Source organism: Nicotiana tomentosiformis, chromosome 9 (genome assembly GCF_000390325.3).
Source record: "Nicotiana tomentosiformis chromosome 9, ASM39032v3, whole genome shotgun sequence".
Taxonomy (NCBI): Eukaryota; Viridiplantae; Streptophyta; class Magnoliopsida; order Solanales; family Solanaceae; genus Nicotiana; species Nicotiana tomentosiformis.
Genome location: NC_090820.1, coordinates 78,938,123 through 78,965,728, shown reverse-complemented (window position 1 = coordinate 78,965,728; position 27,606 = coordinate 78,938,123). Strand labels below are relative to the sequence as shown.

The 27,606-nt window shown below is 36.5% G+C and overlaps 2 protein-coding genes and 1 long non-coding RNA gene across 8 annotated transcripts; 1 reads left to right on the top strand and 2 right to left on the bottom strand.

The window, feature by feature from the left end:
* Positions 1-491: 491 nt before the first annotated feature.
* Positions 492-1,958, bottom strand: LOC138899046 (uncharacterized). The gene is made up of 4 exons (XM_070185160.1): positions 1,799-1,958; positions 1,449-1,696; positions 1,220-1,364; positions 492-796 (listed from the first exon to the last, which is right to left on the bottom strand). Exons 1-4 carry the CDS (start codon positions 1,956-1,958, stop codon positions 492-494), a joined length of 858 nt encoding a protein of 285 aa, XP_070041261.1.
* Positions 1,959-2,603: 645 nt separating this feature from the next.
* LOC138899045 (uncharacterized mitochondrial protein AtMg00860-like) lies at positions 2,604-3,068 on the bottom strand. Its single transcript, XM_070185159.1, has one exon. It carries the CDS (start codon positions 3,066-3,068, stop codon positions 2,604-2,606), a length of 465 nt encoding a protein of 154 aa, XP_070041260.1.
* Positions 3,069-15,499: 12,431 nt separating this feature from the next.
* Positions 15,500-24,346, top strand: LOC104085822 (uncharacterized). 6 transcript variants are annotated; one of them, XR_011410938.1, is made up of 5 exons: positions 15,500-15,816; positions 16,404-16,643; positions 17,497-17,803; positions 18,024-23,692; positions 23,961-24,346. It is a non-coding gene; the product is annotated as an uncharacterized lncRNA (long non-coding RNA). The 6 variants fall into 6 exon arrangements; XR_011410940.1 differs by having other exon boundaries at positions 15,500-15,884; positions 17,627-17,803; XR_011410937.1 differs by having other exon boundaries at positions 15,500-15,884; positions 17,580-17,803.
* The last annotated feature ends 3,260 nt before the right edge of the window (positions 24,347-27,606 follow it).

Genomic DNA, 27,606 nt, shown 5'->3' with positions numbered 1-27,606 from the left:
AGTGAATCCCTGGACTTCAATGCAAATGCTTGGCAGCCTCCTAAAATATATTAAGCATTTCATTGAAGACACCAATTTACCATAGCGGCTTACCCCCTTTAAATCAAATGGGATCCAAAGTTTAACAGAAGAATGGTACCTCTGCTCGATTTTCAAGTGCTGATTGAATGGATTACATTCCATCGTACTTCATTCGGACAACAATTGGGGGATAATGTATCTTTTGAACTTGTGCGACTGAACTCAGAATGAAACTCTAAACTGCCTATGTACCTCAGTGAAGAGGATCAAGTTATACCGTAGTTTAGAATGGGTGATTTGTTTTATTTTTTTATGTCCTAACTTTTGCCTAGGCTGCCTCTTTCGAGGTTTTCAACCCAGTGGACTTTTTAAAAAAAAATTCTTTTTGGGTCGTACATAGTTTAGACTCATGCAGGCTAAGAGTGTAAGAACATGTAATTTAGGCTCATGCGTCAAGGAGCGTTGCAACTTCAAGGATAATACTTCTTCAAAAACTTGCCATTGATAAGGTCGATTTTCATGCCATCTGCATCAATCAGCTTGTAAGCCCCACTTGAATAAGCTTCTTGCACGATATATGGCCCATCCCATTTTAAAGTGATCTTCCCTACATGTTTATGGGAAGTAATAATGGGTCTTCTTATGGCAAGGAATTGATCTCCTACTTGAAAGGATCTTGGGTGAACTGTTTTATTGAAGGCACGAGACAATCGAGATTGATAACATTCAAGACTTTGTTGAGCTTCCAACCTCTTCTCATAAAGAGCCTTCAACTCTGCTAATCAAAGTCGAGAATTTTCTTCATCAGTGATCCCTTCTTGAATAGCTAATAGTAATGAAGGTATTTGACACTCGAGTGGCAAGATGGCTTCAACCCCATAAACGAGTGCATAAGGGTTCGCTTGTGTTGGCGTGCGGTGAGTTGTTTTATATGCCCACCGAGCTTCTTCTATATGGTCATACCAATCCCGTTTGGATTTGGAGACAACTTTCTTTTTCTTTAACAAGTTGCATAGAGTCTTGTTGAATGCCTCGGCTAGACTATTGACGACATCATTGTACATAGAAGAGTTACGTTACTTGAAGTCAAAGAGTTCACAAATCTTGTTTATCAACCTATTGTCGAATGGTTTGCCATTATCCGTTATTATGTAACGAGGAATGCCAAAGAGATAGATAATGTTTACTCGGATAAAACTTGCAAAATTTTCCTTCTTTACTTCCTTAAGAGCAACAGCTTCAGCCCATTTTGAGAAGTAGTCAGTTGCAACCAAGATGTATAGGTGTCCACCAGAAGACTTTGGCAGTGGTCCAACAACATCCAATCCCAAAGTGTCAAATGGCTAGGATGCAACAGTTCGGTGCAACACTTCAGGAGGTTGATGAATAAAATTCACATGGAATTGACAAGCCTTGCATCTTCGAACGTAGTCCAAGCAATCTTTTATCATCGTTGGCCAATAATATCCCATCCTTTTTATATGAAAATGGAGCTTTGGTCCAGACTGGTGTGACCCACATATCCTAGAATGAGCCTCTTGCAAAGCTTGGAGTGCTTCTTCTTCCCCTAAGTATCGCAAGAGTACTCCCTCGAATGACCTTATGTATAGAGTATCTTCGTAGTAAAGGAAGTGAGGTGCACGACGACGGATTTTAGTCCTTCTCCTCGGATTTCCTGGAAGTATCCCATAGCTTAAGTAGTCGATAATGGGTTGTCGCCATTCTTCTTTCTCAGCTTCAGAAACAGTAACAAGTTACTTGAGTTCATTTTCTTCACCTTCAGCCTCATTCGGTGGCGGTACTACCCATTTTTGGCAAACAGTAACTTGCGCTTGATCAGGCAAGGTTAACGATGAATCTAGGGCAGCTAAAGCATCAGCCTTTTTGTTTTCTTTCCTTGGCACATGTTGAATAGTCACGTCACCGACCCACCCCATTAATTTATTTAGCATAATCATGATATGGGTGTAGTTAAGGTTTCTTGACCTACTAACTACCTAAAAGTTGGTTGATCACCAACTGAGAGTCACCAAAGACTTGCAATTGCAATTGCTTCATTTCGACAGCCATTTCAAGCCCAAGTATTAGTGCTTGATACCCAGCAACGTTGTTAAAGCACAGTTGCGTCAATGTAAAAGAGTAGGGCAGAACTTCACCTTGAGAAGTGACAAATACTATACCAACACCAACACCAGCCCCTCCACGATGTGCAACACCATCAAAGAACATCTTTCATGGAGGTTGAACTTTAATGATCATTGCGTCCTCATCAGGTAGTTCGTCAGTTAGCTCCTAATCATCAGGTATAGGGTGATCTGCCAAGAAGTCCGCTAACGCTTGTCCTTTTATAGCCTTTTGAGGGATGTTCACAATTTCAAATTGTTGAAATTGGAGGTACCACATTACTAGTCGATCATTAAGGACAAGTTTTGACATCACGAACTTGATGAGATTTGCTCTAGAAACGAAACGAATGACATGAGCTTGAAAGTAGTGCTTCAACTATTGCATTGAGAAGACTAGCGCCAAACATAACTTTTCAATTGGCTAAAAATTCATCTCACTTGGTGTCATCATCCTACTCAGGTAGTAAAGGGAGTTTTCTTTCCCTTCACTATTTTCTTGGGCCAACATCGCTCCAACAGACCTTTCTGTGCTGAAATATATAGTATCAACGGCTTTTCAAGTATAGGGACTGCCAAAACTGGAGGCTTCATCAAGTAAGTTTTGATACTTTCAAAGGCATTGCTACAAGCTTGGTCCCACTTGAAAGGAATGCCTTTCTTTGTGAGATAACTTAATGGTTGGCACCTCCCAGCTAGGTTTAAGATGAATCTTCTAAGGTATGATAGCTTTCCTTGCAGACTTTTCAATTCATGAATATCTTGAGGCTCAGGCATTTTTAAAATGGCATCCACTTTGGCTTGATCAATTTCGATCCCTCGATGTCGGACAAGGAAACTAAGGAACTTTCCAGAAGTAATTCCAAAGGCACATTTCAATGGATTCATCCTAAGTTGGTACCTCTGGAGCAACTCAAACACCATTCTTAAGTCTTTAAAGTAGTCCCTCTTCTCTCTTGATTTTACCACCAAGTCGTCAACATAGCATTCGACATTCTTATGGAGAAGATCATCAAAAATATTCTACATAGCCCTTTGGTAAGTAGCACCAGTGTTCTTCAAGCCAAAAGGCATTACCTTGTAGCAATATATACCCTTGGGAGTACGAAATACAGTAAGCTCTTCATCTTTTGGCGCCATGTGAATTTGATTATAGCCCGGTGAACCATCTATAAATGGCATTGTCTCGTACCCAGTATTAGCATCGTTCATCAACTCTAGAATAGGAAGCGGGAATTCATCTTTCGGACACGCATTATTGAGATCCCTGAAGTCAATGCACACTTGAATCTGGCCATTTTTCTTCCTTACAGGGACAATACTTGAAACCCATGTTGGGTATTTAACTTCACGAATAAAGCCAGCTTCGATGAGTTTGTTAACTTCGGTTTTAATCAAGGGAACCAAGTCCGGCCTAAAGCGCCTTTGAGCTTGTTTAGCAGGACGAGCACCATTCTTGTTTGCAAGGTGATGGACTGCTACTTTCGGGTCCAAGCCAGGCATCTCTTTGTAACTCCAAGCAAAGACATCCCTGAACTCCTTGAGTAACTCAATATAAGTGCTTTCTTCATCAACTTCTAGTAAAACACTTAGGTAGGTAGGTCTTGGTTCTTCATCGGTGCCAGGGTCAACTTCTTTTAAGGCATCAATTATTGTCTTCACCCCCTCTTCAAGTTCAGGTGGAGCATCTTATGCATCTTTATCTTCTTGAGGGTCCCCATCGTTGAAGAATATATGATAACACGGTGAAACATCCTCCAATTTCTCATCATCCTCCATTAGAGACGAAATACCATTCTCTCCTTGTGCGGTAACATGATATGAAGAACCCATACTTTTTTCGTCTTCGTCACGTTCCTTAGTATAGACCACAATATATGTCTTTACCTTCAATACTTCTTTACATAAAACCACAAGTTTTGTTTGTCGCCTCATTCTAGAAGGAATGAAACTTTAGACATCCTTAGAGATCTTCTGGATTCTAGGAAAAACGAATGTTCTTATGCTTTGATAATTCCTCTGGAACTTATTCCCCTTCTTTAATGGACCCAATCTCTCAAACGTGGAAGTCCTCACAGTTGATTTTCCAAGTCGATCAAAGACAGAAGGCTTGTTAGAAGTGGCAGATTCATCTTCTACAGTGATATAATTAATGCTCGCCCTTCTTATGGAGATGCGCACTGGTGACAATTGCTTGTATCCCAAACCTTCACGTGATTGCCTCATAGCAGCTTCTGATGGGAGCTTCCCTAATTTTTATAGCTTATTGGGATTGTATCCAACTTTTACAAATAGCATGTAAGCATTAGGATCAAAGCCTTCATATGTACGCTTCGTAGGGAGTGCCACATTCTGCGAAGGACTTTGGGCCACAAACCCTGCAAGTAGCATTGAGGGCAACTTTACTGCCTCAATTTGTTTGATCAAAAGAGTTAACTCTCTTAGCATATTGGTTTGGAGTTTGGCTGATTCTCCCTCATCTTTCTTCTTTTTAGGGACATAGCACTGCGCAAGAGTTTCTTTCTTACCATGGGACACAATGTTCCCTTTATGAGATTTATTTGGGCTAGGGTGCACCTCCTTAGCAACATCTTTGGTTTTGTCAGCAACTACCTTAGCTCTCTTAGTCGTGGACTCGTCATTCTTGCCATTCATGACATCATCAACTTTCAGCTCCTTCACAATGCGGTTCTTTAAGTAGAACTTTGCATCGGCAAAGTGTGACTTAGCCTCGATGAATTGCTCGTCATCAACAACTATCTTGTTCTCGACTTCACCCTCGTGGTACGTCAAACATTGATGGTAGGTAGATGGAACCACTTTATTCTCATGTATTCAAGGTCTTCCAAGCAAGACGTTGTATGAAGTCTTTGCTTCGATCACATGTATCCATGCACTTGATTACATATCTTCAATGGTGATCCCCAACCTGATCGCACCTATGGCTTTTTTCCCCCTGGTTGAATCCTTGAATAATCACACGACTTTCCTAGAGTTCGTTTATCAGCATTGCAACAAGAGGCCTTAATACCATAACGGGAAATCTTCATGCGGAACCAACATGGCAAGAAATCCTCCAAGGTCACTAGATGTCGTGGATTTTGAGGGTGGTGTACCTCCACTTTTGCTTTCTTCAAACACCTAACTGAATTCTGTTTCCTTGGTCTTTTTATCATCATTTTCCTTGTTGGTTGTTCTATTAATTCTTTTCGTGGTCTCCTTCTGTGGTGCCTACGACGAGTTATCAACGTCCAACCTTTATCATCATCAGGTTGATCAACTTCAACTTTGTTGTTCTCCAGTAATTCTTCATCTTTACTTTCTTTAAAACCACATAATTCATATGTATTGAATGAGCCAAAGGTGATAGAGACTTGGTTTGCGCTTGCTTTTTCATCTTCAAGCACAATCTTCTTTTCACGAGCCAAGTCCATAACTTTGTCCTTGAAGATAAAGCACTTCTCTAGAGAGTGGCTCACAAGTCGATGGTATTTGCAGTAATTTGGGTCATTCGTTTTACCAGCTTTATTTGGCCGCTTCATCTCCGGAAGCACAATGAGATTTAACTCGAGGAGTTCTTCAAAAATTATTGGCATATCAGAATCCAGAAATGGGTACTCCTTCTCTTGCATTTCGTTTAGAGTCAACTTTCCACTTGGTTTTTCTTGAAAAGAAGTGGATTTCGTACTCTTCTTCTTACTCACATTCATTGTGAAATTCTTAGGTAATGTGTCGACATTCATAGCTTCTTTGTTTTCAGACTTGGGTGCAAACTTGCTCTATTTCATGATTTCTTGCTTGTTGTTCCCTTTGCGAGGCTCATAGATAGGCAGCCTTTCATTTCCAGCGGAGTCCATGCTTAACTCTAGGTCATGGGCATGAGTCCCAAGTTCTTCAAATATGCTAGGACTGATACCTTGCAAGATGTAGTGCAGTCCCCACTGCATGCATTGGATGCACATCTCTATGCGAGAAGTTTCACTAAGCATGTCTTTGCAGTTGAGGCTTTCATTCCTCCAATGATTGATAAAGTCGATAACTGGTTCGCCCTTCCGTTGACGAGTATTTGTAAGTTCCACCATGCTCACAGTGCGTCTCGTACTATAAAAGCGATTGAGGAACTATTGCTCTAGTTGTTCCCAGCTATCAATAGATCCAGCCTCGAGGTCTGTGTGCTAGTCAAAAGAATTTCCTTTTAATGAGCGGACAAATTGCTTGACGAGGTAATATCCATAAGTCGCAGTGTTGTTGCATGTCTCAGCGAAGTGTACTACGCGTTGCTTTGAATTGCCTTTTCCATCAAGTTGTTAAAACTTTGGAGGTTGATAGCCAGTAGGCATCTTCAACATATCGATCCTCGCAGTATATGGCTTTGTATATGTAAGAGAGGACTTGGTAGCAACTTCGTACTTGCTTTTAATAGTTCCTTTAATGAACTCCTTCAGTTGATCGATTGGAATCATCCCTTCAGATGAGACAAGGATAGCCTTAGCGGATGCTACTTGTCTTTGAGGAGAATTATTCTCTGGAACCTCTGGGAGCTTGCCAGGTGCATGGGTGGATTCTTCTTCCATCAAGATTCCCACCTTGTTTGTTAACTTGTCAATTGTAGCATCTTGATTTTGCATACACTTAGTCAAGCCAGCGATTGCTTCCGTCAAGTTTGCCAGCTGCTCCTCCACAGATGAAATGTTTGTCACCGTGGCTTGCATGATTGTTGTGGACGATGGAGAGTAGCATGAATTGTCACACATATTGATCCTTGATTGGCTCACGCTATGCGGTGTAAGTGGAGAGGATTCATCACTTGAAGCATCATCATATTCCTTCACAACAGAGTTCTTGGATCCTGAGAGGTCAAGTTGAGTTAGAATTTTCTTAATCTTTTCAGCAACATCGTTTCCTCCTTCGGATGCATTTGTGGAAGATCTTGCTCCTTTTGAGGATGAAGATCCAAAAATAGGGGTTGATGCGGAAGGCACTTGGAGTGCTTGTTGTGCCAAAGAGATTGCCTTGCTCCTTGTAGTTGGTCCAAAGCTTCGAAAGGTAACATCGAGGATGCTTTCTACATCAGCGTAGAACCTGAAATTAGCAGCCTTGGTGGAAGTTGATCTGGGGTTAATTTTGTTTGAAGCCATTTCGATGTTCTTAAACTTTGGTGATTGAAAAGTTGAGATGAGAGGTAGAGATTTTTCCATTGGGCGTGCCAGAATTTGTAGACAATAAATTTGCGTCGAGAAAATAATCGAGACTGAAAAATATTGTAATAATCATAGTATTTGATTTCAAATAATATGAGTGTACAATCTCTATGAATCCTATGATTCTACTTTCCAATAGTAAATAAATCCAAGGGCCTTTGAGCTTGATCTTGAATATGTAGTTGTTGCCACGAACGATGATCTTGAATTGAACTAGCACGAACTTTGATTTGAACTCGTACTCCTTGAATCTTGATTTATTTTTCATTCTTGAGATTGAACTTGATTTCTTGAACTTGAACTTGATTGCTTGAAGCTTGAAACTTGTAGAGAAATTTGCAGCGTTTGATCCACGAGCTCTCTCTTACTTCTTATTATAACCTTTGGTCTATTTTATGAGTTATGAAGACCCCTATTTATAGTTTTGGGAGGGAAGAGTTGTGATGAGAACAAACTCTTTCCGACTAATCAGATTGAAGTGTGACATAGTCGTACTTGATTGGCCAGAACATGTCACTTACACACGTGGCGCGGTTTCATTGGCCTTTATATGTAACTTGGCATGCCTTGTCATTTTGACATGTGGCATGATCCCATTGGCTCTTCCATTTGACTTGGCCTTCCACGTCATTTGACACATGGCACCAAGCTGGGTCTCTAGGAATATGGCATCTTGGGCTTGATAAAGTGGGCTCATCATTTGTGACCCAATTAAATGGGTTAGCCCAATACATTTGGACCTTATATATTGGACTTATAAAATTAATTAAATTAGCTCATAATATTTATTTGGATAAATATATTTAATATATAGTCCAAATTATTTTATTGAATTTAAATTCAATAAATTTTGTATGCCTACAGTGTTAAAAGATTTTGGAAAAATTGTCCAAATTTAATTCTTTGTTTTTTAACTATGAAAAAGGCTAAAAATGTCCCTTAATTAGTGAAAATAAAGCAAATTTATCTTTATCTTGAATTTGATCTCAAACATACCCTTATTATTAGAGGATTTGTTCGGATTTGTCCCTCGAGCATAGAAAGTAAAATAAATTTGTCCTCCGTTTGGACCCAAATATGTCGTTATCAAGAGTTGATCACTAGCTCATATTTGTCCCTCAAAACTAACAAAATTTATTTTTTTTATATTTCATTTTAGGGTCAAAATTTTTATTTGACTTCTATTTCTAGAACAACGAAAGAATAAAAAGAAGGGAAAAAAGAAGAAGAAAAAAAGAACATGCATAGTGTATTTTTAAAAACACATATCAAAAGCAGTGATTCACAAAATATTTTGCTTTGCGCAAAAGATAACTAATAAGTCTTTTATCTTTTAGTTTCTATCTTTGTGAATTAATACTCTTTATGCAATTATAATTATATGTGGATTCTTGAAGATTATTTATTTTTCCTAAAATAATTGGTTTTCTAGAATTGGTGTTTTGTTTAATTACGAAAAATATCAAATATACCTTTGTACTTTCAAAAAGAGTTTAAAAATCCTTCGTTATACTATTTGGTCATCTTAACTTGGGGCGGAATCAACCTAGTAGGTGTGGGTTCCCGAACCCAGTAGCTTTTGCATATACCTTGTATATGTATTAAAAAATTTACTAAATATCTATTAATATTTTATTGTGAACCTAGTTACTTATTGTATATTTACTTAAGGTCGTTGTAGGAACCCATAAATTTTAAATCTTGGATCTACCTCTGATCTCATCCCCCAATGTTATACTATCATTTTAAATATATCCCTCAATTGGACGGACTGCAACATACCCTCATAGGATTAAAATGTCTCATCCTTTTTTTTTTTACTCGATTCATTTTCCCCTGCTCATAAACTAACCCAAAGTTACCCCCTTTTTTAAAAGGCAGAATAGCCTAGGAGATACCTATACTTGTTCCAGTTTGACATCACATCCCTATACTCCACAAAGTTTCATCTATACACTTCTACTCGATCAAAACTAGTATTTTAAACGCTTCTGATCATTGACCAAGCTTATGTAGAATTGAATCTATTGAGTTGGATGAAATGTGTGAAATGCACACGTATAAAGTGAGTGTAAACAACGAATTTGATTAAAAAATGGATTAAATAAAAGATTTTTTTTAAAAAAAGTAGAGGAATTGTTACTTTATTATTAAAAAGTCCCCCCCTTAATGTTTCTTCGTCCCCCAATCCAGCTACCCTCCCATATCGCAAAAAATATTGTCTTTCACCTATGGTTTTTTCTCCCATTTTGTTTGTAAAAGAAGAAAACCAAATCTAAAGGTAAATCAATAAACACATAATTTGCTAACAATATAGGCCAGTAGGTGAGATTTCATTCAGATAATAGAAGTTGGAGACCCAAATGAATACGGGTTTTCTTTTTTTAAACAATTTTTATTCATAAAAATGATAAAGATCTTATGGGTCTTCTTGTTGAAACAATATCTTAAAATCATCATAAGTAGGATTGAGATCTTCACAGAAGAGTGGGAATTGCATGATTTCGAAGTGTTTTATTTTGGATAGGGTGGATGCGCTTTGTAAGGATTTAGGAAGTGTTAATTACAACAACAACAACAACAACAACAACACCGACCCAGTGAAATTTTACTAGTGGGATCTGAGGAGGGTAGTGTGTACGCAGACCTTACCCCTACCCCGAGGGAGTAGAGAGGCTGTTTCTGAAAGACCATCGGCTCAAGAAGACGAAAGGAGACAATATCAGTATCACCAATAGAAACCATAGGAAAAATAACATCATGTAAATGAGAAAGTAGATTCAAAGCAAACGTGATAGAGAGTACATAGACGTGACACTATGGAAAACAAAAGAGTAGTAAGACACAACATTGCCACTAGCTGACATTGGCAAAAACCCTACCATACTAGCCTCACAAAGGTATGAAGTAAGGTAGACTCAACTAACTCCTAACCTACAACCCTAATACTCGACCTCCACACCTTCCTATCAAGAGCCATATCCTCGGAAATTTGAAGCCTCGCCATGTCCTGCCTGATCACCTATCCCCAATACTTCTTAGGTCGTCCTCTACCACTTCTTGTGCCCTCCAAAGCCAGCCGCTCACACCTCCTTACAAGAGCATCTGGGCTTTTCATTTGTACGTGTCCGAACCATCTGAGTCTCGCTTCCCGCATCTTGTCATCAATGGGAGCCACACCCACCTTCTCCCGAATATCTTTATTCCTGATCTTATCTATCCTAGTGTGTCCACACATCCACCTCAACATCCTCATTTCTGCTACTTTCATCTTCTGGATATGTGAGTTCTTAACAGGCTAACACTCAACCCCATACATCATGGCCGGTCTAACCAACGCTTTGTAAAACTTACCTTTAAGTATCGATGTCACTCTCTTATCACACAAGACTCCAGATGCTAACCTCCACTTCATTCACCCTACCCCAATACGGTGTGTGATATCCTCGTCGATCTCCCTTCCCCTTTGAATAACCGACCCAAGGTACTTGAAATTGCCACTACTTGGTATGACCTGTGATTCAAGCCTCACTTCCACACCCACTTCCCTCGGCTCAGTGCTGAACTTACACTCTAAGTATTCCGTCTTTGTCCTGCTCAGCTTGAAACCCTTAGACTCAAGGGCCTGTCTCCACACCTCTAACCTTTCGTTAACACTGGTTTGCGACTCATCAATCAGAACTATGTCATCAGTGAATAACATGCTCCATGACACCTCCCCTTGAATATGGTGTGTTAACACGTCCATCACTAGGGCAAATAAGAACAGGTTGAGCACAGAACCTTGGTGTAACCCCATAACAACTAGAAACTGCTCAGAGTCGCCTCCTATAGTCCTAACTCGAGTCTTAGCCCCATCATACATGTCCTTAATTGCCCAAATATAGGCAGCCGACACGCCTTTTGCCTCTAAGCATCTCCAGAGAACTTCTCTAGGAACCTTGTCGTATGCTTTCTCTAAGTCAATAAATACCATGTGCCGATCCTTCTTCCTCTCCATGTACTGTTCCACTAACCTTCTAATAAAGTGTATAACTTCCGTGGTAGAACGACCCGGCATGAACCCGAACTGGTTGTCGGATATAGACACTGTCCTCCTCAGTCTCGCTTCAACCATCCTCTCACATACTTTCATGGTATGACTTAGTAATTTGATACCCCTATAATTATTACAACTCTGGATATCACCTTTGTTCTTATACAACAGAACCACCGTACTCCACCTCCACTCTTCTGGCATCTTTTCATCCTAAAAATAATATTAAATAGCCCAGTCAGCCACTCCAAACCTGCTCGGCCCACACACTTCCAAAATTCAATCGGAATTTCGTCTAGCTTTCGTTGTTTCTGTTTTCATTTGTTAATGAGCATTTTGAAGAGTGATTACTGGGTGTATTTGAAGTAATAGAGCAAGGTAATTTTTGGGGTTGTGAAGGTGGACTAATGGAGGGGATGTTTGGGGTGGTGAAGGTGGCAGCATAGAGACGGGAATAACCAGATATAGAGAGTAGATGGTAGGAGTGAAGTGAAGTAAAAATAAAATAAAAAGAAGTAGAAAATTTTGAAATGAAGTGAAAAAATAATGATGTGGCATAAAAAAATCTAAGGTGGATATGGATGTATCATCCACATAGGATCTTTGAAGAGCACGCGAGGTCGAGAGAGTTTAAAAGAATTGTTTTGAATGAGCAGAGATGTTTGGATTAAACTTTGTGTAGTAGAGGACTGGGATGTCAAACCGGAATAAGTACAGTATCTCCTAGGCTATAACAATTATTTTTTAAAAAAATCCCCAAAACGAGTGGAACACAAACGATAACTTTTTCGGTGATTGGCTTTTATGTTATCGACTTTCAGGGACAATTTTGTGCCCTTGACATAGAAGGAAGGACACTTCTTTTTGACTCACCATTTGCCGCACTAGAAATTTTACCCTCCATGGTTGATAATCTGAGCACTTTCATTAGCAGGAAATAGCTAGTGTTATCATGTGGGGAGTTGTTTTTGGTGGGGCTCTGGAAAAGACTGAGGTTTACAGGTTAAATCGGGGAGAAAAAGCTTGTATTCAAGTGAAAAGTTCGGGCAATCGAATACTTTATATATATATATAAAATTATTATTATTATTATTATTATCTATACTATATTAAAAGCACGAAGGCATTTAGCAAAATGTCGTTCACCTTTTTTGCCCCTTAAAAATAAATTTTATGTTAGACATAATTGTCATTTTAAGTTTTTTCCCTAATATGTAGGAGTTTTAAATAAACTAAATCAGTACACTAAATCCTTCCTTATTTATATAATGTAACATAACAAATTTATTAATAAAAAGAAAACATCGTTTGAAAAATTATTAAAGTAGCAAACTTTTGTCAATACTCCTTTTCTTCCCTTTTCTTTTCCCCCACTAAGGACTCCTTTTAAGTTTAGTAGTCTTTGATTTTTGTTAAAAAATATCTATACTATTTTATAAGCACGAAACCCCTGGCGAAATATCGCTCGACTTTTTTAGTCCTTAAAAATAAAAATCATATGGATAAAATAGTCGATTTAATTTTCTTAATATTTAAAAATAATTATTTATTTTTCTAATATTTAGGACTTCACAATTAATTTTTTTATGTATTTAATTTTTTTAAAAGATTTTTTCTCATATAAAAATTTCTTATTTGTACTATGTAGCATAATTATAATTCGTTCCATTATTGTTGTTTGACCTTTTTAAGTATTATTCAAATATATCCTACTTATTCTTAAAGTTTCAAAAACATACAAATTCTAAATCAACAAGAATACATTGGATTGGTCTCATCTTCCTTCTTCTCAATTTCTGAAGTTATGTGATGCAAAAACTTCCATATACTTTTTGTATATCATTCTGGTATATATTTTTATTTTTTGTGTGTAAATTTGTACGATAGTTGCATTTTGAGCATAATATCATTTTCTCAATAACTCCGTATTCAAATTAAAAAACTTGAGCTACCATGTACTTTTCTTTTTCTTTTTTACCTTTATAGGATTTTGGTTTAAAATATAAAAATAGCTCCAACATTCATATCCTGAGATTTTTTATATTGGTGCACGTGGTAACGAAATTAAATTTGTTTTACCCTAATTTGAAAGGAAGTGTTACCTAATTTCTATAAAGAATTGGCAATTGTTAGAAGAGAGAAGAGGGTTCTAAATTTTGTTGCTATTTTTAAGAAAAATAATTTTTGTTATTAAATGCCAATTCTTTTTGGGCTTCTATTACCAAACTTAATGTAAGGCAAAAATATTATCAATTCTCTTTATACGTTGTCATACCATGTTATTTTTCCTTAATTGTTTAGCAGTACACGCAAATATTGGCATTGATGGACATGGTAGTTGGCAACTCTTAATAGTTGACTATTACTTACTCCCTCCGGTCCACATTAATTGATTTTTTGACTGCTTTCACACATACTAAGGAATTCATCTTTTAGCATTAACTAACAATGAAATTGACCATGTTAACCTTAATTTGTTCTTTGAAAATATACCAAATACTCCTAGGCTCTTTACTCCAAGGGTAACTTTGAAAAAAAAGAAGATAATTCCTTCTTGATACATAAAAAAATTAAATATTATGGACAAAAAAAGGCAAAAAAATCAATTAAAGTGAACCGGAGAGAGTAGTTGTTTAACTTGAAGGCATGAATATAATTTGATGATTGTTTATATGTCTCATCGCTTTGTGAAAACTATAGATTAATAGTTAGCATTTTTATTGGGCATAAAACTTGTGATTAATAAAAAAGATGACAAGTTAAATAGTTTTAGATACGCCAGGAATAAATAAGTTACGGTGTCAAGCAATCCTCAAAATTGGACTATATTTGTCGCGTATATATTTTTTCACATGGACAACTATATATTATACTTTTAGGAGGAATATTGATGCCAACAATAAGAATTTTGGTCATGATAGTTTAGTTGAAGTAACGGAACATACACCAATAACTTCCTCTGTAAAGAGGATACAACAATATTATATCATTCAATCTCATACAATACAACATCCATCATTGAAAATGCTATACACACTACTAAAAAATTAGATTTTAGCGGCGGACAAATTCTGTAACTAAATAGAAAAATCTATTATTTAGAGACAAATTATCAAGAAATTCTGTTAGCTACGAGCGATTTAGCGACAGATTATCGACGAAATTCGTAGCTAATTTCAGTTTTTTAGTGATAACTAACTTAACTAATTAAATTATTCATGTTTGCAGGTTTAATATCCAACAATTTTGAACTCACTTATTACGTTAATGTAGTTATACTCGTTTTTCCATTTAAATGCATATTGGATCTATTAGGACGCCAATTGCTATTACACATAGTTTATTCTTGTTATATATAATTTTTTTATTAATAGACAAGCTTACACGTGCAACGCAAGTACCCTAACGCTACTACTATATATAAATGAAAATTTTACCTCCTATAACAAATGTATACACCCTATTTATTATAAATTAAAATCATTTTAAAATATTATTTTCTATAGCTACCTTTTATATTTTGTAGTAAAATAAGTATTTATGGTATATACTAGCATTGAGGCATGAAATAAGACATGAAATACGCTATTTATGTTTTTTCTCTCTTAGACAACTGGACATACCTATTTTTAAGGTGATTGTCGTTACTATATTCATGAATACATGGCGCGAATACATGTGAATACATGCGCATATAGGTGGACTGCCCTGATTTTAGACGTTTTTTTACTGCTGTATTCATGAATACAGCAACGCGAATATATGTGAATACATGCGCGTATAGCTGGACTGTCCTGATTTTAGGCGTTTTTTGTTGTTGTATTCATGAATACACGACGCGAATACATGCGCGTACAGCTGGACTATCCTGATTTTTAGGCGCTTTTTGCTGTTGTATTCATGAATACAGCAGCGCGAATACAACGAATACACTATTATAGTAACTGAATACTAACTATAGAAAGTAATCATATATATAGTAGTTATAAGAAGTTAATAGCCACTAAACAACAGTGGTTTCCGAAAATTTCAGTATATAAATGGCTAAGGAGAGACGAACGCTGCAGTAAAAGTTGTACAAAAAACATATGGAAATTGTAATGACAAAGGTATTCTTGAAAATGTGTATATATTGAGGGGTAAAATGATACGTTTCTCTCTCCAGAGAAACACGTACTGTAAAAATACGTATACTGTTGTCCCCTCCACAAAACACGTGTACTATATATACGGAACCCTATTTTCTCTCACTATCCGGCGGTGTTCTTCCATGTCCCAGTCCTGTTAATTTCTCCGATTCTCCAAAATTCAAGCTAACTCCAACGAGTGGTCGTCTTTACCCATTTCTATTGGTGTATGTATAAACACAATGTGGTGGGTACATATGAGTTGCAATTCTTCTGATATAATTTCTTGCTGGAAGTTTTCATGGATGGTAATTGTGAACCATATTCTTCGTTATCCTTGGTCTGTGTTTCTTTTCTGCTGTTGCGATATAACTCGGTGAGCATGTAAAAATTTGATTTTAATATTTTTAGAACATGACTTAGAAACCTTCATTCTATTTCTGAGGTTCTCTATGGATTTGTATTTGTTTTTCTTCTGCTTTTTCTTTTTTTGTTCAATTAAGTGTACCATGTTATACTTTTTATGGATGATATATATTTCTACATGCATTGGATTATTTGTTCAAACGCCTCTTATGAAAATTCTCTGAATAGGTACATACTTTGTTGCAACATTGTGCATATTGATGTAGCTAAGATGCTTGATAATATGCCTCTTTTTCTTTTCCCCATAAGAGTAATATAGCTTACATATCGATCTGCAATCCAAAGAACATGTCAAAGAATATGCCGTTGTGTTAAAGAATTGCTTTTTGAAATTAAATCCATTTGCTTCCTTTTAAGAAAATCCAATTGCTTCCATGTATATTTCTATTGCAATATAGCTATCTAGCTTTGTTCCAACGGAGGTTAGACATAAAGAAATGTGCTCATAATCCTCATGTTATTATTGCAGTTACAAAGTTAATTTGGCAAGAGAGGAAGATGGATGAATCCACAAAATCGATTGGATAGGATGTTGACTCTTGCACCAGATATTGGCAATTTCTATGCATTTTTTGTTACAATTTTGAAGAGCATTATGGTACTGAAGAGCAGAGGAATGATGTGCTGAAGAGATGTGTTATAGGATCAAAGCATGGTAAAACTAACGTAAATACAGTTATCTAATAGCATTGAAGCCATGATCAAGAAGGTGAGAACTTTACAACTTGACTTAACCTCTCTTGAATCAGTCCTCTACCTATGAGCACAAGCATTAACATAGTTATCATCATTTTCATCAGAATCAAAAGTTTGATCCAAAATTCTAAAATATTGCATAAACTAGGATGTGAGAGTTCTAAAAGCTAACACAACTATCAAAATTTTAAAAAAAAGAACAACACTCGGATAATACATCCAAGAAGCATCTAGAAGTCTCATAAACATATGAAGAAAGTTAACCTGAATGTTTGCGGTTGTATACCTGCCAATGTTAGTTTGCATTGGAAGTTGTTTAGAATGTGAGTTGCATGTACAATATAAATACATTAGCATGTGGTTCACACTAGAAGTATACACCTTCTTGCCGTGTGATAACTCCAGACTAATAATTCCACATGGGATAAGAGTTCAAATACATTACAGGCTGGCTAGCAAAATGAAGACCTGTATGAGCACTTTTATGAACCTTTGTCACCATATAAAAGAGTTTATAATAAAATGTCTAATGAGCTTACTGGATAATGTCTCACAAATTCCATAATAATAATTTTATCTTAAAATAAGTGAATACTTTACCAGATATAGATGCCATTGATAATTTTGCATCTGTTATTGAAGTCGACATGCACAAATCCCGCAACTTAAGGTCAAATCTTAGTAGTAGACATCGCTTAAATCTCACAAATTTAATAAGCAGAGCATATTAGTCATTTGATGCAATTCAAACGTCTCCTTCCTGAATCTTCTTTTTTGTTTCTTAGTGATTATTTCTTATATATATGATTTAAAGCTAACCCGATTACTATTTTCTTTGTACGTTGATGATAATCTTTCTTTGTCAGATGCTTCCAAGTATGTCCTTAAGACTCGTGAAATTCTGAATTTTGTAGTTTATAGCATCTGCTATAATACTTATAGTGAACAGGAATGTATTATTGTTGGTAATGGACTTGAGGCTTGCTACACTGATAGGGAACTGACAGCTATTCGAGCAAGTTTTCGGCACCGGATACTCTTTTGAGGATATCATTAACATTGAGAGCTTCTCTTATCATTTTGGAGTCATTGACTTGAGTTAAACTGATAGATAGAAAGGGGACCTGAAGACGGAAGCCAGAAAGATTTAATTTTACGTATAAAAACACATTGGTAATTTCTATGCTCTGGTAATTGATTAAGAATTTTATCTCCGTCCCATGATACCAGTAGATGATATAAGAATCTGCTAAAGAGAGGATACTAACAGAGTGTAAAGCTTGCCTCAAAGTTAAAATAAAAGAAGAATGTAGAAGTTGATAGATTGAGCATCAATATTTTTTTTTTGGTCAAACATGATGCTTATATTAAAATAACTTAAGTAACATTACAGGGAGTGGTGGGCCTTGACGGCTCCAAGTTACAAAAAGATGCCAAGACTGGCGGAACATAGTGTTCCGAACAATTACAAGCATTGGATGGGAAATTCAAATCAAAAAATGGAGGATCAGTGGCATGGTTAGGTGAAAAGCGCCATAGCTGCAAAGTGCCAGTTTGATCAATCGTCATTTCTGGCAACAAAAAAGTTGGTGGATGCAAAAACATCGTAGTAGCATTCCCCATCTCTAGAGTTGTGCCGTGTTTTGCTAATTTGTCCGCCACCTCATTTAGCTCCCTGGATGTGTACGATACTCTTGGCTTACCCAGCTGGTGGAGGAGGGACCTGCATTCATGAAGTATAGATGAGTATTGAAGATTATGGTTTCGGAGCATATTGATTACCTCTGTAGAGTCGATATGTATTTCTAGCGGCATCAAACGATGTTGTAAGGCGATGCAGAGTCCTTCAAGTAAAGCACAAAGTTCCATAGATGTAGGATTTCCGTAATTACGTCGTGCTGCATAACCCATTATCCATTGCCCTTCCGAGTTTCTGAATACACCACCCAGACCATTTTTTGAGTAATGGTGTCGCATGCTCTGTCTGAGTTAAGTTTATAAAAGCCCTGCGCTGGGGGGTTCCATTTTATGTACTGTGAGGATGCAACATTTCGTATGCGTTTGCTGTTGTGTATTAGGTATGCATATTCCGTAGCCTTAGAAATTATATGTTGCGTATTAGGGTAAATTCTAGTTTTTTCAAAAATACTTCGATTGCGACTTTTCCATACGTGCCAAAGTGCATAAGGAATGAGTGTTTGGGACAATAGATTTTGTGGAAGTGGTTGTTGAATTGTTACGAATTGGAATAGTCGTTGTAGAGGGTCTTCCTGAAAATTATTGAGCAAGTGAACGTGGGCATGTAGACCCAAGTTGTGCCATACTATCTGTGCGTTTGGGCAATGGAGTAGGAGGTGTTCTATGTTTTCATTTGCTCTATTACAAATGCCGCATATAGGGGTAGTAGTAATGTTGAGTTTATGGAGGTAGCTTGCAGTAGGTAGTCGATGGTGGCTTAAAAACCATATGAAGTGTTTGATTCTTGGAGGTGTTGGTAATCTCCAAATCCATTTGAAGGTAGAGTTTGAGGGGGAGTTGTGCAATTTGTGGTATAAGGATTTTACTGTGAGTACCTCCGTTGGGGTGAGACCCAGATGAGGTCGAAAGAGGTGGGGTTTTCTATGGTAGGTATGCAGATGTAGGATAATGATTTTTTGAATTGTGGTGGTAATTCGAAAGGAATGAGTTACAAGTTTATAGTGTTGTGGGAGATATAGTTTGCAACCGTGGATTTTATGTCGTGTTGTGGTAGTGGGCCCTCGATGAGTTGGCGGAAAACTACTTTGGGCCCCAGCCAAGGTTTCGTCCAAAATTTGACGTGGATACCATTGGAGATGTTCCATGTTGGACCATCTTGACAGTAAGACCATCCTTGTTGGAGAGTCTTCCAAGTAAGTGTTATATTGTGAGGTTTTACGAGTTAAATATTTAGTTTAGAGGATTGATGCCCAGTGTGAGTGGGGTGAATTGAATAATCTCCAGGCTTGGGCGCCAAGAAGTGCATGATTTTTGTCAGTTAAGTTATGAATTCCCAGTCCACCATCTTGTTGATCTAGTTGGACAGTTTTCCAGTTTATCAGATGAAGCTTTCTTTTTTGTTGTGTAGTTCCCCAAAGGAAATCTCTTTGATATTTTTCTAGGATATGTGTGATATAATGAGGAATTTGTATTAATTGCATGAGGTGATTCGGAAGACAGTTAAGCGTTGCTTTTATGAGAGTTGTGCGACCTGCCATGATGAGCGTATTAGTTTTCCATCCTGTCAGTCAAAGTTTGAATTTGTCCAAGAGGAATTGAAAATTTGACTTTGTGGGTGTGTTGTGTGAATATCAGGAATCGTAGGTATTTTCCAAAATGTGTTCCTTCTTTCATGTTGAATGAATATAGAACAAAGTCTTTATCTCCGGGCGTGACATTGTGTGAGAAGAAAACTTTTGACTTGTTGTAGTTGATGGATTGGCCTGAAGCATTTGTGAAAACGGTGAGGGTGTCAGTAATAGAGTGGATACTTTTGGTATTTAATTTGGAAATCAGAGTGATATCGTCTGCAAAGAAGAGGTGGGATATTTGTGGACCGTTGTTAGATAGTTTTATGGGATGCCAATGCCTATAATCCACATCGGAGTGAATTTTACGAGTCAACATTTCTAGGCACAAGATAAATAGATAGGGGGAGAGAGGGTCTCCTTGACGGATTTCCCTGGTTGGATTGAAGAAAGGGGTAAGGGCACCATTAATAAGAATGGAAATTGTGGAGGATGCGATGCATGACATAATTAGTTTGATTAAATTGTGTGGAAAGTTAAAGTATACGAGGGTGTCATGTATAAAGCCCCATTCTAGTTTATCAACAACCCTTTCTAGATCTAATTTTAAAAGGAATTCTCCTTGCTTCCCTTTTTTCTTTTTAAAGTGATGAATAATTTCTTGAACTATAATAGCGTTGTCAGAAGCTCTATGATTTTGTAAGAACGCAGATTGTCCTGGGCTTATGATACTTTGAAGAATAGGTTTAATTCGATGGACAATGATTTTTGTCACTATTTTGTAAAGAGTATTACAAAGACTAATAGGGTGATATTGAGTGATCAAAGTAGGGTGAAGTATTTTAGGTATAAGACATAGATATGTTTTATTTACTTCAGGGGGAATGTGTTGGTTATTGAAAAATTCCTTACAGAAGGAGATGACATAAGGTGCAACTCGTGTCCAATAATTTTGGTAAAAAAATGGGTGCACCCCAGTGTTTTAAAAGGCGTGGGCGTAAGGCGAGACGTTTTACATATGCCTCAGCGAGGCGTAAGCCCCATAGGTATTTAATGTTTAATATTTTATAAAATAATATAATGACAGTAACTATTTATAAACATGTAAAATTGCATAAAAATTGAAGAAAACTATAAATATGTGAAATATATATGTGTGTGCGCGCGCTCCATCCCCACAAAAAACTAGTCAAAACAATCTGTTATACGCTACTTACAAGCACAAGTAATTTGAGTCTAAAAGAATAAAGTTTCTACATGCGGGAACACAAAGGATGACTAACATGCAATTTGAACTTTGAACTTGCTGCTATGAAGGAGAATGAAGTTCTCTTTGTATTTGTAATTATTTTTTTGTTGCTTATGGGAGATATTAGCAGATTAGCGGACAAGATAAAGAATTGGGAAAGACCATGAATTAGGGCTTCAATCAATAAAAAAGGCCTTGACTTTTAAATTTAATACATTTGAGTTCCTTTTTATACCTTTTGAGTAATTACCAAGCTGGCTTTTGAGAATTTGGGTATTATATGAAGGACTTATTCAACAAAATTTTGTTTTAATTTGAAAAAGTCTATGGGGCTTACGCCTCACTAAAAAAAAAAACGCGCCTCAAACGCCCGGGCGTACGCACCGAATTGCTGGGCATACGCCTCTTGAGACTTTCGCCCCACACCATCGCCTCGGGGCGTTTTTGGTGCGCCTCGCCCCAGGGCTCGCCCCAAGAACGCCTTTTTAAACACTGGTGCAGCCCATCCGGTCCTGGAGCTTTTAGTGGTTGAAAGGATTGAACAGCTCGATGAATTTCTTGAGTAGTTAGAGGCGATGACATGCTGGAAAGTTGTGATGGTGTCAAGGGATTAGGAGATTGAAGTGTAGTATTTTGTTGATGATCAGTATGAGAAGTAGTAAATAAATTTTGATAGTACTATTCAATTTGGCTATTAATAGTGTGTTGGTCGTATATCCAGTTCCCCACTGAATCTTTTAATGCAGTAATTTGATTTCGTCTCCGACGCTTGATTGTTGTGAGGTGGTAAAATTTTGTGTTGGCATCTCCTTGTTGTAGCCAATTTATATGGGATTTTAACTTCCAGAATTCTTCTTCCAATTTTAAAATGTCATTGTATTGGCCTATCAAGTCTTTTTCCAGCTGTTGTAAAAAGGAACTCGTAGGGTAGACATTTGATGACTGAATCCCTTTTAATCTGGCTAGGAGATTTCTTTTTTTCCTAAATATGTTTCCAAATGTGGATCTATTCCAAGCTGACATCTTTTGTAAAGTCTTCTATAGCAAATAAAATGGGTTTGTTATTCGTCCAGTTCCTTTTGATAATTGAGATAAATTGGGGATGACTTTGCCAAATAGTTTCAAATCGAAATGTTTTTTCTGTGGTGGCATATTTTTTATTTAATTGGAGTAATAAAGGACAATGGTCGGAATGAGTTCTAGGCAGGTGTTGCACTAGAGCTTCTGGAAACATGTTAATCCATTCATAATTAGCTACAAAACGATCTAGTCGTTCTAAAATACAATTTGTTAGATGTCTTTTGTTTGTCCAGGTATACCTACTACCAGTGTAACCGAGGTCCACAAAATTACAATAGTTTAAGCAACGAATAAATTTGTCACATCTATTATTATTAAGAGCTAGACCTCCGTAGGTCCACAAAATTACAATAGTTTAAGCAACGAATAAATTTGTCACATCTATTATTACTATTATTATTAAGAGCTAGACCTCCGTATTTCTCTGCTGCTTTTGTTACTTCATTAAAATCCAACCCCCCCCCCCCCCCCCCAAATTAGCCAAGGCAACTTTATAGTATCATGTAATTGCCTTAGGTTTTCCCATAAAATATTTCGAGATGGTAGGTCATTTTTGGCATAGATAACTGAAAAAAGCCAAGTATGAGGTTTTGGTTGTACCTGGACAATCGAATGAATTTCCTGTTGTGTCACTGCAACTTGGTCAAGTTTGATAATATCCTCCTTCCATAGCAAAGCAATTCCCCCCCGCTGTACCCATGGCTGGTGAAGCCAAATTCATCTTTAAGAGAGGCGTGTTCCTGAAGGGAGTCTCCAATAGTGCTACCAACAGTGGATTGTGGTAGTTCAACAAGGAACGGAAATTCCTTTTGAAGTCTGGCGACTGTGCTCCTCTGCAATTCCAGATGATGATCTGCATGGATGAGTTATTGGGTGACGGAGGGGAGTGTGTCATGTTCTCCTCCTGTAGTGTTGTTGGCTGTGGTATCATTGCTGGAATCAGGACTATTGCATATTTTCCCATGGTTGGATTTAGTGTGGTTCGTATATTGAGGGAACAACTTTGTAACTCCTGGGGAAAGACGATGATCATTTTTTTTTTGAAAACTGTTCTTTGAGCGTGTAAGTTCTGTCCCCATTTAGGTAATACAGGATTGGCCTGGTTTCTCGTATCTCTTCCATTGTTGCAGTCACTTCTAGTTGCGCTTCTGCTTCGAGTTCTGATGGAGGTGGATATTGCATGGGGGTAGGGCTGGTGGGTGGTGTGAGTGGTTAGTATGGGGATGCTTGTGCATGTAGTGGTGGTGGTGTTGCTATCATCGATCATTGTTGGATCCATGGGACGAAGGTCTGTTGGGGCATCTGGGGTGGATAGAAGGGTAGTTCCGGTGTGTTTTGTGGTGTTTGGTAGGGAAAGTAGAGGAATGGTTGGGTCTGTTGTGGTTGCATGTGGGGGAGTGGCGCTTGAGTACTTAGCATCTGACCATAGTGAGGAAAAGTAATCACATGTAGAGGGTTTAGCAGAAGGTGCTCTTCTTAATTCCTATATTTGTTTGTGTGACATAGATACTGTCAGGAGATATTTGAAAATCTACAGTCAATAAATGATGTTTCTATTTTAGAAAGTTTCTTCTTAATTTAATTTTTTTGTAAATTTAATATAATCAAATTCTCCAAGTCCACTAGATGTGGAGGTTTAACCTACAGTACTAAATGAGGAGGTTTAACCTACAGTACTCTTTCTAATGTCATATTTCTTGACTTATTTTGATCACAATGTCAAATTTTTTTATAGGACACTAGCATGCAGCCAAGGTGCCAATGTGGTAGGATATCATATGGGATAGGTTGGACTGAAGGAGAAATCCACATACTTTAGCAGGGCTGTGTAAGTTGAGAACTCCATCATAAGAGAAGCCTTCACCATTTGAGAATATTGAATGCTTTTGCATTTCTATTTGTAGCTTTTTTAAGATACAAGTCCATTGTGGGAACTCACTGGTTTTTTGTTATTGTTGTTGTTAATCTTTGGGATGTAAGCATTTTTTGCAACTGTATTTCATCCTAGATTTTTTAAATTCATTGTCCTACACTTTTGTCTGTAGCTTCTTTTAGTTACAGTTTGTGAAGAGACTGAAGCATCTTATGCAAGTGTATAGCATCTTGGATATTTTAGATTCATCACTTTTGTATTTTCTTGGAAGCAGTATTTGTGGTAATGATCCTAATATGGTTGAGTGTTGTTGATCAGTTTCCTTGAATTTTATTATATACCATACCATGGTGCTCATTTTGATAGGCGCTAACATTTTATTGTTCAAGTTACATAAATGATTTTTGAGAAACGATTGTGGTCTAAATATGAGCAAATACGGGATATAAGTGATTACACCTTACTTTTGTATTATGTAATTGATTGTTCTGGTTATAATGATTATATATATGTAGGTTCTATGAATTTGAAAATTGTCTATAACGATATGTTTTGAAATTTATCTAGACATGAATTAAATTGTTTAATCAAATGTCCGATGAGCGTTTGAGATTTTGTGGGCCCAAGACTGAAGTTTTTGACCTCGTGACTGGAAGGATTGGGGGAATAACAGTCATTTCCAGAGCATGTTGAGATATATTCTGACTCCACCTAAATGCCTAGAGCATCCTAGTCTCCTCACTTTAGCATTATTTAGGACAAATAATCTGAAGAACTATATATATATGGCCCTAACTTTGTTCTGTCTTCCTAGCTATATTAGTGTCTTTAATTATGTCTTTCAATTAGACTTGTTCTTCTATATGTTCAATGCTTGATTTTTTTCTAAAATTTAATACTATCTCAAAATTTATAGATGAAGAGGAGAAGTGAAATGAGGTTGAAATCGTTTAGGGCTGTTTTTTAATAGGGGTTCACTTTGGATCGGGTTATGGGTAGAGGAAAAATAAATCAGGTAAAAAAAGATGAGTCATTTTAATCCTGTGAGGGCACGTGTCAATCCGTCTAATTCGGGGTATATCTGAACGGTAGGAGTTGAGATAACTAAATATTATAATGAGGGTATTTTTAAACATTTTTTGATAGTACAAGGGTATATTTGATCCTTTTTCAGTTTAATTATTGTTAAATTTCAAAATAGTAAAAAATCTAAATAGGAAAAAAAAAAGAATATGATAATTAATTTTTTACGATAAATTTTTTGGGGTTAAGATTATTGTCTTGCAAGGTGGCTCTCTATCTTAATAATAAAATATATTTTAATGGATAAAAATAAGGAATTGGAAGTCTGTTAATTTTAAGGGGCAAATATGAGTTAGTCCACTCATGATAAAGGCATATTTAGGACTAAAGTCAACAATGGAGGACAAACTTGTTCTATTTCTCATAGTTGAGGGGGCAAATATGAACCAATCTACTAATGATAAGGATATCTTTGAGATCAAATACAAAATAAGGGCAATGTGCTCTATTTCCCATAGTTGAGGGGTATTTTTTGCCCTTTTCCATTTTAACTATAATTTAAAATTATTCTTCATTATACTTTATTAGGGTAGAGTTCTGTCGGAATCATGGGCATACAATTTGATAAAGGTAATGGCATGAATGGCTCGAACTATATTATAGAAGATAAAATTAAGATTAATTTGGATTCACGAGTAATTAATTACTTTATGTAATGGGTCCGACTATCGCGGTGTATAAATAATTACTTTATGTAATTAATTACTTCATGTCAAATATGATCTCTATAGAGTAATTAATTACTCTCTCCGTTCACTTTTACTTGGCACGTTTTGACTTTTTACGCTCATTAAGAAATAATAAATGAAGTACATAATTTACCATGATACACATATTAATTGATGCATATTTTATTGGATTTGAGAAAATGATTTGAAATAAATAATAAATACTGTGGATATAACAGAAAAAAAAAAATTATCTTCTCTTGATATGCGTAAAGTGACAAGTAAAAATGAAAATCTAATTTTAGTATACATGCCAAGTAAAAGTAAACGGATGTAATACTTTATGTAATGAGTTCGACTATTGCGGAGTATAATGAATTTAAGATTATATTGAAAAGTTTATTGATAGGAAAAATATCACATTAACTTTTAAAATTTGAATAATTCAATGTATTTAAATTCTTATAAATTATAAAAAGTCAAAGAAATTGTCAAACATTAATTTCGGATATCCCCGAAAGGAAGAACTCCTTAATAATTTAGAAAATTTTAAATGTAATAACACGCTCTATTTTTAATATTGTCAAATTTCAGGTGATTAAGGTAGCGCATAATAAATTGTCGTCGCAAAACATTGATTAAAATGTTTTCAAACTAATTATCTCATTGATTATTACGAAAGAAATATCTTTGTTTTTGATTAATTCATATTCATTTATCTCCTTAATTAAACTTTTTTTTTTCTGTAGAAGGTTGTGATAAGTAGATGTATACGAGTTAGCTAGATTTTGGTTGGCTTTTCCTTCAACTGGATTCTCAAGATTTGATGTTATTCTTTTGCATCTATTTAATATTGATTTATAAAGCAAATTATCTTGGAGAGTTTGAAAGCGAACAATTCGATTATGTTGACTTAAATTAGATGCTAACTGATACAACTCTCTCTCTCTCTCTCTATATATATTGTAACGACCCGATCGGTCGTTTTGAACTCTAGCGCGCCGTTCAGCGGTTTGAGGCCTTGAGTAGCTTCACTTAAGGTATTATGACTTGTACGTGTGGTCGGAATTGAATTGGAAAGAAAATTCTAATTTCGGAAGTTTTAAGTTGGAAGACTTAACTAAGGTTTGACTTTTGAGTAAACGACATCAGAATCGAGATTTGAAGGTTCCAATAGGTTCGTATGATGATTTCGGACTTGGGCATGTGTTCGGGTTGAGTATCGGATCACCCCGGAACATTTCGGTACTTATTATGGAAGGTTAGCATTTTGAAGGTTTAAGAATTTCTTAAGTTTGGTTTGAAGTGGATTTTGATGTTATCGATATCCGTTTGGGGTTTCGAGCCGTAAAATAGCTTCGTTATATCATTTATGACTCGTGTGTGAAATTTGAAGTCATTCCGGATTGATTTGATACGTTTCGGCACAAGATATAGAATTTAAAAATTTGAAAATTTATAAGTTTGATTCGATGCGCGATTCATGATTTTGATGTTGTTTGACGTGGTTTAAGGTTTCGACTAAGTTCGTATTGTATTTTGGAACGTGTTTCTATATTTGATCAAAATTATCTTGTGTTGGTTGTGTTGTTTGAGTAGGAAACCATAAGATAGCACTTGAAAGAACATGGGATGTAGTTGTCTTTGGTTGGACTATTTTGTGGCTAAATAGATGGTTTGTGGTGGCTGAAAATTGTAAGAAATAATTTAATAATATTGTGTCTTCTGTTGTTAAGCTTTTCTAGGTGTTAATTAAG

What these genes read in the sequence shown, in the direction of transcription:
- LOC138899046 (XM_070185160.1), bottom strand. Translation starts at nt 1,958, where the DNA reads ATGGGGTGGGTCGGTGACGTGACTATTCAACATGTGCCAAGGAAAGAA. An exon ending in TAAAAGATTGCTTGGACTAC is followed by an intron (nt 1,365 to 1,448) that starts GTTCGAAGATGC and finishes GTTGCATCCTAG; the next exon opens with CCATTTGACACTTTGGGATT. An exon ending in AAAGAAGGAAAATTTTGCAA is followed by an intron (nt 797 to 1,219) that starts GTTTTATCCGAG and finishes TTTGATTAGCAG; the next exon opens with AGTTGAAGGCTCTTTATGAG.
- LOC138899045 (XM_070185159.1), bottom strand. Translation starts at nt 3,068, where the DNA reads ATGGTGTTTGAGTTGCTCCAGAGGTACCAACTTAGGATGAATCCATTG.